This window comes from Anolis sagrei, chromosome 4 (genome assembly GCF_037176765.1).
Source record: "Anolis sagrei isolate rAnoSag1 chromosome 4, rAnoSag1.mat, whole genome shotgun sequence".
In the NCBI taxonomy this organism is placed as follows: Eukaryota; Metazoa; Chordata; class Lepidosauria; order Squamata; family Dactyloidae; genus Anolis; species Anolis sagrei.
In genome coordinates this window covers 239,530,822-239,541,753 of record NC_090024.1, presented here as the reverse complement: position 1 = coordinate 239,541,753, position 10,932 = coordinate 239,530,822, and the positions used below count along the sequence as shown (strand labels likewise).

General features: G+C 42.1%; 1 protein-coding gene across 2 annotated transcripts; it reads right to left on the bottom strand.

Moving 5' to 3' along the window:
* Positions 1-488: 488 nt before the first annotated feature.
* On the bottom strand, positions 489-10,170 carry PDYN (prodynorphin). Of its 2 annotated transcripts, XR_009631216.2 has the most exons (3): positions 10,029-10,170; positions 8,101-8,816; positions 489-924 (listed from the first exon to the last, which is right to left on the bottom strand). XR_009631216.2 is itself a non-coding variant. In XM_060771470.2 (2 exons), the coding sequence occupies exons 1-2, from the start codon at positions 10,155-10,157 to the stop codon at positions 8,160-8,162; spliced, it is 786 nt and encodes a 261-aa protein (XP_060627453.2). In that variant the 5' UTR covers positions 10,158-10,170; the 3' UTR covers positions 7,519-8,159. The 2 variants fall into 2 exon arrangements, 1 of the variants encoding a protein (XP_060627453.2); XM_060771470.2 differs by lacking the exon at positions 489-924 and having other exon boundaries at positions 7,519-8,816.
* Between the last annotated feature and the right edge of the window lie 762 nt (positions 10,171-10,932).

The following is a 10,932-nucleotide window of genomic DNA, read 5'->3' as shown; positions in this document are numbered from 1 at the left end:
GATACTGATCAAAGGACATTTAATCCACTACCAAACTTGCAAATTTTGTGTTTTGTCTGTTTGTTTGTTTGTTTGTTTGTTTGTTTTGTTCTGTTAGAAATGTAATACAATTGACTGGTTGCCCTGACATGACAAATAAATAAACACCTTTATCCTCACTCTGGTTCGCTTTTGGATGAAATTCCACACCAGAGTCTCAGCTGAAAATAAAAACATACTTTTCTGTCTCCCAGAAAGGATCACTCTTGGTATCATCTCTCCTAACAGACACAACACCAACACTTTTAAACAGAGGCTGGGTGGCCATCTGTTGGGGTGGGGTTGCTTTGATTGAGCTTTTCTTGCATGGTAGATGGGATTGGACTGGATGCCCAATGTGGACTCTTCCAACTCTATCACTCTATGATTCTACCTCCAACCACCATCATATAGTAGAAGAACTGTGTCACTTTCATTAGACAGATTAGAGAGCCTTCGTGCTTATTGACATATATATTTTATTTATCATAGAGAAGAGGAACAAGTGGAGAAATCAGGTTGATTGCTGAGCGCCTCAAACGTTTTATTGACCTTCAAAAACAATAGAACAGAAATTACGCAGACAGAGTTCAAAACAACTAGGAAGGGCACATAGAAACAGCACGAGGGGCAAGGAAGAAGAGCTTGGGAGGGGAGCCAAGCAGTGCACCATTCAATGACAACATGAGACCACTCCTCGTTTTAATTATCCCAGTTGACTATTCCTTCCTTGAAGATCTTCCTTTGGGGGAAAATCAGCCTCACTTCCCCAGTAGTCAATAATGCTTCAGAATTCGTAGTCATGAAAGATCTGAAATCTTCAGGGATTTGGAGATGGAGAACATCATTCGAAGGCTTGACAGGAATTCCCCGGAGGACTTAATGTTTTGGTAAGTGGACTCACATCTAAAGAAAATAGAATTAAACAGTTTCACAACATCTATATCCAGCAAGGAGCTGCTCTGATATCACTGAGTAGGAGAGCCAGAAAAGTCACCATTGCTCAATGGGAATGATGCACAACAGGACGCATCAATGGGCATTGGTAGAATTTGATACAAGTTGAGATACTCTTACTGGTATCCCATTATACAGCTTCCCAATACACTCACAGGTTTCCATAGTGCCTCTGCTATGTAGCTATGAATGCACAAAGTTATGCAACATAGAACTTGACATAGAGGTCCACCTATTGTAGTCATCATTTTGGTAGCTAATATTGTGGTCACAACATGAATTAATAAGAATTATGATTTAGAGGATTTTTTTTTCAGTTCCCCATTAAGTTTGGAATATTAATGTCAGCTGGCCTCCTGATCTGTAATTACAATGTCTAAGCCTGACTTACAATATAGTAATTATTCCAATTCACATTCACATTTCCATTCACTGCTTTGACAAGATCTGTACAAAACCCTGCAGGGGTATCTACAGTAGTATTTCTCCTGCAACCAAGCTGGACATGCCATTATTCACCACCCTGCTCTCAAACACCTTGGAAATAGTAGTGTTGGAGGGTTTGTGAGGGTTTGAAGGTAGGAGTTTGGAGGGTGGCAATGAAAGATATCATAGCTATACTTCCTCATGCCGCATCTTCCTGATCTGAGGAATATGTGTCTTGAACTTTAACTGAGATTTTATCTATTTATCTATTTCACTATAATCAGATTAAAAATAACACTTTGAGCACCTTTCAAATTGCACCTCACATTAGGACAATTGTGCCAATTCTCCAATGTGTGGTTCCAAAATCGTATTTCCGCAAACCCTTGAAACCCCATCTTCCTGCACTTCTGCTGTTCCTTATTTTATTACTAGCTGTACCCGCCACACATTGTTGTGGCCAATCTTCCCTCCCTCTTTCTCTTCTTTCTTTCTCTCTTTCCTTTCCTCTCACAACCACCATGTCAGACTACACAGAGAAGCCATTGAAATCCACAAGCATGTGGACAATTTCAACAGAAAGGAGGAAACCATGAAGCTGAACAAAATCTGGCTACCAGTATTAAAACCTCAAAAATTACAACAGCAAAACAACAGAGGGGTAACAAACAGGCACAAAACATCACTCTCAACAAGAGTTCCCCCCAGGCGCTTCCAGGTCATTGAATGCAAATCAAGGTGATCAGCTGAAACATTACCCTGGTCATTCCACAGATATATAAACCCATTTTTCCTACTTCCAACAGACCTCACTACCTCTGAGGATGCTTGCCATAGATGCAGGCGAAACGTCAGGAGAAAATCGCCTCCAGAACATGGCCATATAGCCCGGAAAAACCTACAACAACCCAGTGATCCCGGCCATGAAAGCCTTCGACAATACAAAGCCCTAAATGTCCAGTGTGTAAAAATCTTTAGTCCTAAATATAGAACCTTTTTTATTGGGTCATTCCAATCCCCTCAACCACAGACAGAAATGACATCTTCAAAGTTGAGCTTCTACATATTCATAGAAGAAGAATTAAGAATTAAGGAAGCCCCTTGAGCGGCTGAGGGGGAATAGGAAAAGACCTGAGGCTGTTAGGAATGGTGGGAGTTGAAGTCCAAAACACCTGGAGGGCTGAAGTTGGCCCATGCAGAAATATATTTTTTTCAAAATTTTAGTAAGATGGGAGTGTAGCACCGGTGAGAATTTTAGCACATGGGGAACCAAGATATGGTAAAATATTTGGCCTGTCATGAGCACAAACGTCTCTGAAAGATTGACACTGAAAGAGGCATTTTACTCCACTCCCACGCCTGACAAATTCTTTACATCAATTGCCAACTTCTACAAATAGGCTGTGTCTTTCCTCCTATAAGTCTATTAGCAAATGAAAACAGTAGGAAAGCCTTTCTACTTAATACATGTTGATAACACTGTTCAACGGAGAAAAAGTTGCGGGCCTGAAAATAGTTGTTCTTTTATGATTTTAGGGTGCTGAAAACGAAAATGACATTTAAAAATGTATATTGGCTCTAGTTTTTATGATATAAGCAATCACGTGATCACGTATGGTTGAAAAAATGCATGTTGCGACTTACACTATGGAAGATTCTAGAATATTCTAGAAAGTTTGATGACGCAGTATTAGTGCCGTGTGCAAAAGCCAGAAAGCCCTATATAAGGCCAGACTTTTGAACGGTGAGGGTCAGTCAGTTGAAGACTGAGACAGTCTCATTAAACATCGTTTTACATTGTTCTTTTGACTGTAGTTATGCCTCCTCGCACGTGTGTAAATAAAGCACTATGGAAAAAAGATATCAAGGCCAATGGACTCTGTCAATGCTGTCAGACTACTGCTGGAGCATTGCAAGAGGGAATCCTTTCCTTGAATACAAAAGAAAAGTCAAGAGAAGCAAACAGGATAGAAACTAAAGTCACGATTAAAGCGACATTTAAACTTTCAGACTTTTCAACTGCATTAGGCCTACTAATACAGTTTCTTGCTGCACAAACATAAACAATAGACTAATTAAATAAATATTTCTCATGTATAAACTAATGGCAATATAATTTGACTAAAATTTAGTAAATATTCACGGTTTATATACATGCAGTAAGGTTAGGTGCATTATCATAATATTAACGAATTACCTATTGTGGAGAAAATTGAAATAGCTGTTGCATAAAAACCACAGCCAATTAACACATTTAATTATTATATTTGAATTCAGCATGTTAAATTTATTAAGAAACGGCACATTTCATTTCCGCAACTGAGAAAAACTGAAAATTTGTAGAACAGTGAAATATACAGTGTTCAGGGTACAGTGTTCTAATTTTAATGTATAAGGCAGGGAAGAGAGGCATCATGTTGTAATGGTTGGGCACTGAACAATCACTCTAGTCAGCATGTTTTGGAGGTAAGCTCAGCCATTGAAATCCACTGGGTAAGTTACACTCTCTTGAACTCAGAAGGATGCCATGGCCAATCCCCTCTGAACACATCTTGCCAAGAAGAACCTGCTTAGGGTTGCCATAAGCCACAAATGGCTTGAAGAATCATAGAGTCATAGAGTTGGAAGAGACCTCGTGGGCCATCCAGTCCAATGCCCTGCCAAGAAGCAGGAATATTGCATTCAAAGCACCCCTAACAGATGGCCATCCAGCCTCTGTTTACAAGCTTCCAAAGAAGGAGCCTCCACCACACTCCGGGGCAGAGAGTTCCACTCAAATAAGTTGTCCTGGAGGACCTCAAAATTCAATGTCAAAGAGTGGCAACTTCTAAGAAACCAGCAGATTTTTCAAAACTGGAACAAAGACCTGACAAGTTTCCCCATGCCTGCCTTAGACTCATCTGGACAACTTAGCAATTGTTATGGGTTCTGCACATAACAAAATAAGTAGTAAGATCATTTTCAATGGGCTATCTTGTTGACACAATAGGGTCACACAGGATTGTATACAGGTTGTATACAGAGGTCTGGATGGCCCATGAGGTCTCTTCTGTCCCTATGATCCTTTGATACTAAGACATGATCAGATATCTGCAAGAGCCTTGTCTCACACTGAGGAGAGGCCAACTTGAGAAAAAGATCTTAAGGCCCTGAAAAATACATGAATTTTACACATCAAGAGGCACAATGGGGGAAATTCAACCCCACCTGCAAATATTAGGACAGGCCATCCAAGCCCAGCCAGTTGCTGAGGCGACAAATTGCAGGTTGCCTCAGGATCACTTCAGACATGAGGAGACATTGTTATTGCGTTGCTCCGCTAATGCGCTTTATTTTCCCCATTGCCAAGGGTCAGCGATGCAATTTAACCCAAATAAAAGCAAGCTGCGTGGGATGCTCTCCAGATGGACACCTTATTATGGCAGGTGAATGGAAATGCTCTCTGCAGGGTACCTGAGAGACAGTGAAGGGATAACAATGGGAGGCATGGTAAGCGGGAAGAGGGTGGGCAGGAAAGAGAAGGAGAGGGAATGAGAGTCTGCTTCCGATTATTTCAATCTATGGCCGGTGAAAAGAGCCCTTCAACCGCTGACCTCAATAACCCAGATCTCATTTTTGCTAAAAGGGTGCATTTCCATTGGAAATGAGAAAAGGGAGATTTCTTACTGCTCTGAAAACCACCGGAAAAAACCAACAGTTCAAATCATACTCAATGTGAGACAAAGTTCTTGAAGATATCTGATCGTTTCTTGGAATAAGACCTCTATATACAACCTGATCAAGAATCATGTGTGATTCTATTGTTGCACACCTGGTCAATGACAAGGTTTGTTGTTCATTCGTTCAGTCACTTCCAACTCTTCGTGACCTCCTGGACCAGCCCACGCCAGAGCTCCCTGTCAGCCGTCACCACCCCCAGCTCCTTCAAGGTCAAGCCAGTCCCTTCAAGGATGCCATCCATCCATCTTGCCCTTGGTCGGCCCCTCTTCCTTTTTCCTTCCATTTTCCCCAGCATCATCGTCTTCTCTAAGCTTTCCTGTCTTCTCATTATGTGGCCAAAGTAATTCATCCTGGCCTCTACTATTCTTCCCTCCAATGAGCAGTCGCGCTTTATTTCCTGAAGTATGGACTGGTTGGATCTTCTCGCGGTCCAAGGCACTCTCAGAACTTTCCTCCAACACCACAGCTCAAAAGCATCTCTCTTCCTTCGCTCAGCTTTCCCTATGGTCCAACTCTCACAACCATAGGTGACTGCAGGGAATACCATTGCTTTTACTATGCGGATCTTCATTGCCAGTGTGAAGTCTCTATTCTTCACTATTTTATCTAGGGTATGGTGATACTTGTTTGTATTAATTATAAGCCAAATGTGAAGTTATTAATTGTTAATTGTTGTATTTCATCATTCTACTTTCACTTGACTTAGCTGATGGTTTGTTGACCGAAATAAAGGCTACTGACTGACTGGCTTATCGAGGGAGGGTTAAGGAAGGAATGCTTTCAAAATGGCACTATGTTCTCCTTTTTAGTATACTGACCAATTAATTCACCTGTCTTTCCTCCTCCAAGTTCCATCCTCCAAAGCACTAAAATTATGATTCTCTTGTTTGGTTGAGAATTTGGAATGTGACTACCTTATTCCAACATGTTTCTCTAGTGCTCTTTATTCAGATTTGATTCCTTCAAATTTTCAAGTACTGTAGTTTCATCTGCTGCCATCCTCTATACAGGTATGTTCCTATTGAAATGAATGGAATTCATTCCCATGTAAATGGGCATACAGTTGGGCTCTGCTCCTATATGCCCTGTCTTTATTTTATTTTTATTTTTATTGACTAATTCAATGCCTTTGCTTCTCTTGGAGGGGAAAGGATAAAGGCAAAATCGATATCCATTTTGAGGTGACATTTCTATCAGTTATAGGTTGGTCTCTAGAGGGCAAATCCAGAGAGGTGACGCTCAATTCCTAAACCCAGAGTGAGAAAATGTTGTGTGGGTTTGTTTGTTTGTGTTTGGACAGCTTAACACTCCCTCTTCTCCAAATCTGGGAACTGTAATAAAAAAAAACTCCAGTCTTCCCTCCACATTTGCAGGTTTTACTTTTGCAGATTTCATTAGTCATAGATTTGAATAGGAAGTTGACCATAGGGTTGCATTGGAAGTTGCAGTGGAAGTTGACCACAAGGTTGCATTGAAGGACCCAGACAATCCTAGAGATAACACTTTTCTGGATTTTTGTAGGTCTTCCTGAGCAATTCTAAGGTCAACTTCCACAAGAAGCTGATCATAGAATCAAAGAGTTGGAAGAGACCTCATGGGCCATCCAGTCCAACCCCATTCTGCCAAGAAGCAGGAATGTTGCATTCAAGTCACATCATCAAGTCACATCATCAAGTCACACATTCAAGTCACACATTCAGGTCACATCATCAAGTCACATTAGAGGAACTAGAGCAGTGTATCTCAACCTCCCTAATGCTGTGACCCTTTCATACAGTTCCTCATGTTGTGGTGACACTCAACCATAACATTATTTTCATTGCTACTTCATAACTGTAATTTTGCTCCTGTTATCAATCATAATGTAAATATCTGATCTGCAGGATGTATTTTCATTCACTTTACTAAATTTGGCACAAATACCCAATGCACCCAAATTTGAATATTGATGGGGTTGTGGGGGGGGGGGGTAATTTTGTCATTTGGGAGTTGTAGTTGCTGAGATTTATAGTTAATCTACTATCAAAGAGCATTCCGAACTCCACCAACAATGGAATTGAACCAAACTTGGCACACAGAACTGCCATGACCAACAGAAAATACTGGACGAGTTGGTTAGCCATTGACCTTAAGTTTTGGAGTTGTAATTTACCTGCTGCATCCAGAGAGCACTGTAGATCAAATTTGACATGATAACTCAATATGCCCAAATATGAACACTGGTAGATTTTGGGGAGAATAGACCTTGACATTTGAGAGTTGTAGTTGCTGGGATTTATAGTTCATCTACAATCAAAGAGTATTCTCAACCCCACCAACAATAGAATTGGGCCAAACTTCCCACACTGAATCTCCATGATTAACAGAAATGTTAAGTGTTTTCCAATGGTCTTTAACAACCCCTCTGACACCCCCTCATGACCTCCAGGGGTCCCAACCCCCAAGTTGAGAAACACTGACCAAGCCATTCCTAGAGATAACACTTTTTGGGTTTTTGTAGGTCTTCCCATGCGATTCTAGGGTCAACTTCCACAAGAAGCTGGTCATCAAGTCACATTGGAGGAGCGAGAGATTTCTATATCTATTTACTCAGGGAAAATTCAGATTTTTTTTCCCCACTCCCATAGGAGTCCTATATGCATTACTTGAATGTGGAGGACTGACTGTAACCTCTCCAAAATCTGCCCAAAGCAGAGATTTGAGATGCTCTTGCACTTCCATCATCCATACCCAGTGTACTCAGTAGTGAGGAATGCTGGAAGTTTGAGTTCAATGAAATGCAGAGAGCATATGATTCCCTCCCCAGCCCCAAACCCTAAAGTTCCACCCTCAAGTTCATTAAAGCCCCTTCTCTTCATGATATCAAGCTGGTCTTTCTATCATCAAATTGGCAAAGGGTTCCTGCACTGCTTGGCTGAGCATTGGGAGCTTACAAGGGAAAGGGTAGCAGTTGAGATGGATGACCCACACAGTTCCTACTTGGAAGTATTGCAGCTGGAAAAGAACTTGGTTTTCTGCAGCAGATGAGGGGGAGGCATCTATAGGTCAGAGACCTCTCCTGAATAGGCATTGGGTTCCTCCTCGGACCGGGTGGTCACCTTGAACTGGCGCCTGAGGAACCCTCCATAGCGCTTCTGATTGTCCCACTTGAGCTTTGGGCGGATCCTACGCAGGAAGCCTCCGTAGCGTTTGTGGAGGCCCTCCAGCTCTTGCTCATCATCTTCAGTGGCGGAAACCATTTCGTAGCCTCTCTTGGGGTATTTGCGGAGGAATCCCCCATAACGTTTCGTCTCATCCTTGAGAGACCCTGTATCTGACTCTGCTCCATTGTAGGCCAGATCTCCAGTCTCTAGCACTGTGGGGTAGTCTTCCATCGCCGGCTCAGAGGCTGCCCTCTCTCCAATCTTCCGGAAGAACCCACCATACTTCTTGCTGATGCCACCCTTGGTGAGGGCATTCTCTCGCAGCAAGGAGAAGATCCTATTTTTGTCCAGCTTCTTCATGAATCCACCATAACGTTTGACCAGACTGGAATATGGCTCCTGGGGGGCTTCCTCCTCTTCCTCCAACTGGAAAGGTCTCTTGGCTTTCTCCTCCTCTTCCATCAAGAAAGGAATGAGGGTAGACAAGCTGTCTTTGCACTTCTCCCATTCTGCCCTGGATGGCAAGGAGCCCTGGCACTCCAGGGAGCAGATCTGCAAGACAACAACAAGGAAAGGTCTTCCTAATTTTCCGAGAAGGATCAGAAAGAAGTCAAAAAAGATTTGACAGTTCAATAGAAATGGATGCAAGCCTTGTTGTTTAGATGTTTTATATCCATATATACTTCAAATCTCTATGTGTGTGTGGACGTATAAACACACATTGGACACCCTGGATATGCCAGTATGTCTGTGTTAGGAAGTTGTGGAATATATACACATACATACATACACACACACACACAGTTGGAGTTTATATGTGTGTGCGTGCATAATCTACAACCTCCCATCACACACATACTGGTAAATCCACAAAACGTGTGTCCATTGTGTGTTTATATATATATTTAAAAATGTTTAAGACTATCAACTCACCTGCCGATGAATTTCTGCAGCAGGCAGGTTCCTTGCTGACAAAAACCGTATCACTGAGCGAACCTCACATGCGGATGGTGAGTTGATAGTCTTAAACATTTTTAAAGCACAGAACAGAACCCTACAGGTTAGCTACAGAGCGGAAACTGAGCACAGTTGTTCCCGAGGCATGCCGGTACACGACACACGCGTTCGTTGCGGTATGCGCGCGAACTACTAGTGTCTACAACAAAACGGACCTTACTTAAAAAATACCCCTCGTAGTTACTCTAATTCATCTTTATGTTCATAGCACAATCCATCCTGTCACTGCATGGCTTGCTACTGAGAGAGGGCTAGATATGTCATATTTCACCCCCTTTCTCTTCTGCACCTTGGAAGTTCCTCTGCTGGAGTGGCGACATAGTCTAAAAGATAGTTTTGGGAAGAGTAGCATAAGAAGATGCAGCTGTGGAGAGGTTGCGGTATTATCATAGTTTTATCTCCTGATGGAAGATTTTGTCTATTATTAGATCTTAGCCAGAATCCTGTTAATGACATAGATGTGTATATCCTGTGTTATGCACATATATGATTTCTTCTGGGTGGCGATTCTCTAGCCTTTTCCACTTCATCGAAAGACATCCACCAAGATGCTGCTGCTGCTGTTGTTTATTAGCAAGCAACTCACACGAAGAAGTGGCTGATATGCTTGATTAAAGTTACAATAAATGTGTTTTGTTGAACAGGGCCTCAAACCTGATAAGAATTCAAGTGTCACGCTTTATCTGCAGAATTTTATTCACTCGGCTAGGCAGGGATAATAAACCGATGGCCCATGCCATAACTTACCAAGGGTTTGATGGGCTTCTCTACATCCTGGACCTGCAGAGCGCATGCGGAGCATTGAGTAGCACAGTCTGCAAAAGCAGAAGGAGCCAGACCGAAGCAAATGGTCAGTCCCAAAAGCTGCCACACCATTCTTCCCAATAGACACCTGAAGGGGAAGGAAGAGAGAGAGAGACATGATTATCCATTTATTTTGGGGGAGAAGCAATCACAACCCAAAAGCATCCAAAATACCAGCAGCTCCGAGACAGCAAGAGCCAGTGTAGCATAATGGTTTGAGCACACAGTAATAACTGAGCCAGTCACCAAGCCTTTCTTGGATGGTTGGAGACATTGTAGTTTAATGATACAACACAATAGCAGACCATGCAAAAGGTCCCAGGTTCACTCTCAGTGAAAAATGTTCGGAACCAGGAGAATCCATCCATCTGTTGTATGCTTTGAAGTCATTTCTGACTTCTGGTGGCACTGTTCCAAATCTTTCTTGGCAAAATGCATTCAGAAGGGGTTTGCTATTGCCTTCCTCTGAGGCCAAGATTGACTTGCCCAAGGTCATACAATGTGTCGATGCTCAGAGATTCTAACCCTGATCTCCAGAGTCGTAGTCCAGCATTCAAACTAGTACACTTTACTTGCTCTTATAGATTGCTCACACTGTCTGAATTATCTCAGTTGTTCTAAAGTGTTCCCATTGATTTGACTTGCATGTGGCTCTTTTTTGCCAAGATAAAATAAGCAGTGAGGGAGACTGTCCCATGGATTTAGATGTCTCCATGCTAATACACGGAGAATGGGAAGCAAACAAGATGAACTTGAACTCTTAGCACAACAAAACACTTATGATGTAATAGCCATCACTGAAAAATGGTGCAATGAGTTCTATCATTGGAATGTAGTAATGGAGGGG

Excerpts from the sequence above, each read along its gene's own strand:
- PDYN (XM_060771470.2), bottom strand. The coding sequence starts at position 10,157 with ATGGTGTGGCAGCTTTTGGGACTGACCATTTGCTTCGGTCTGGCTCCT. Across the intron at positions 8,817-10,028 it reads AGAAGCCCATCAAACCCTTG|ATCTGCTCCCTGGAGTGCCA; the intron begins GTAAGTTATGGC and ends GTTGTCTTGCAG.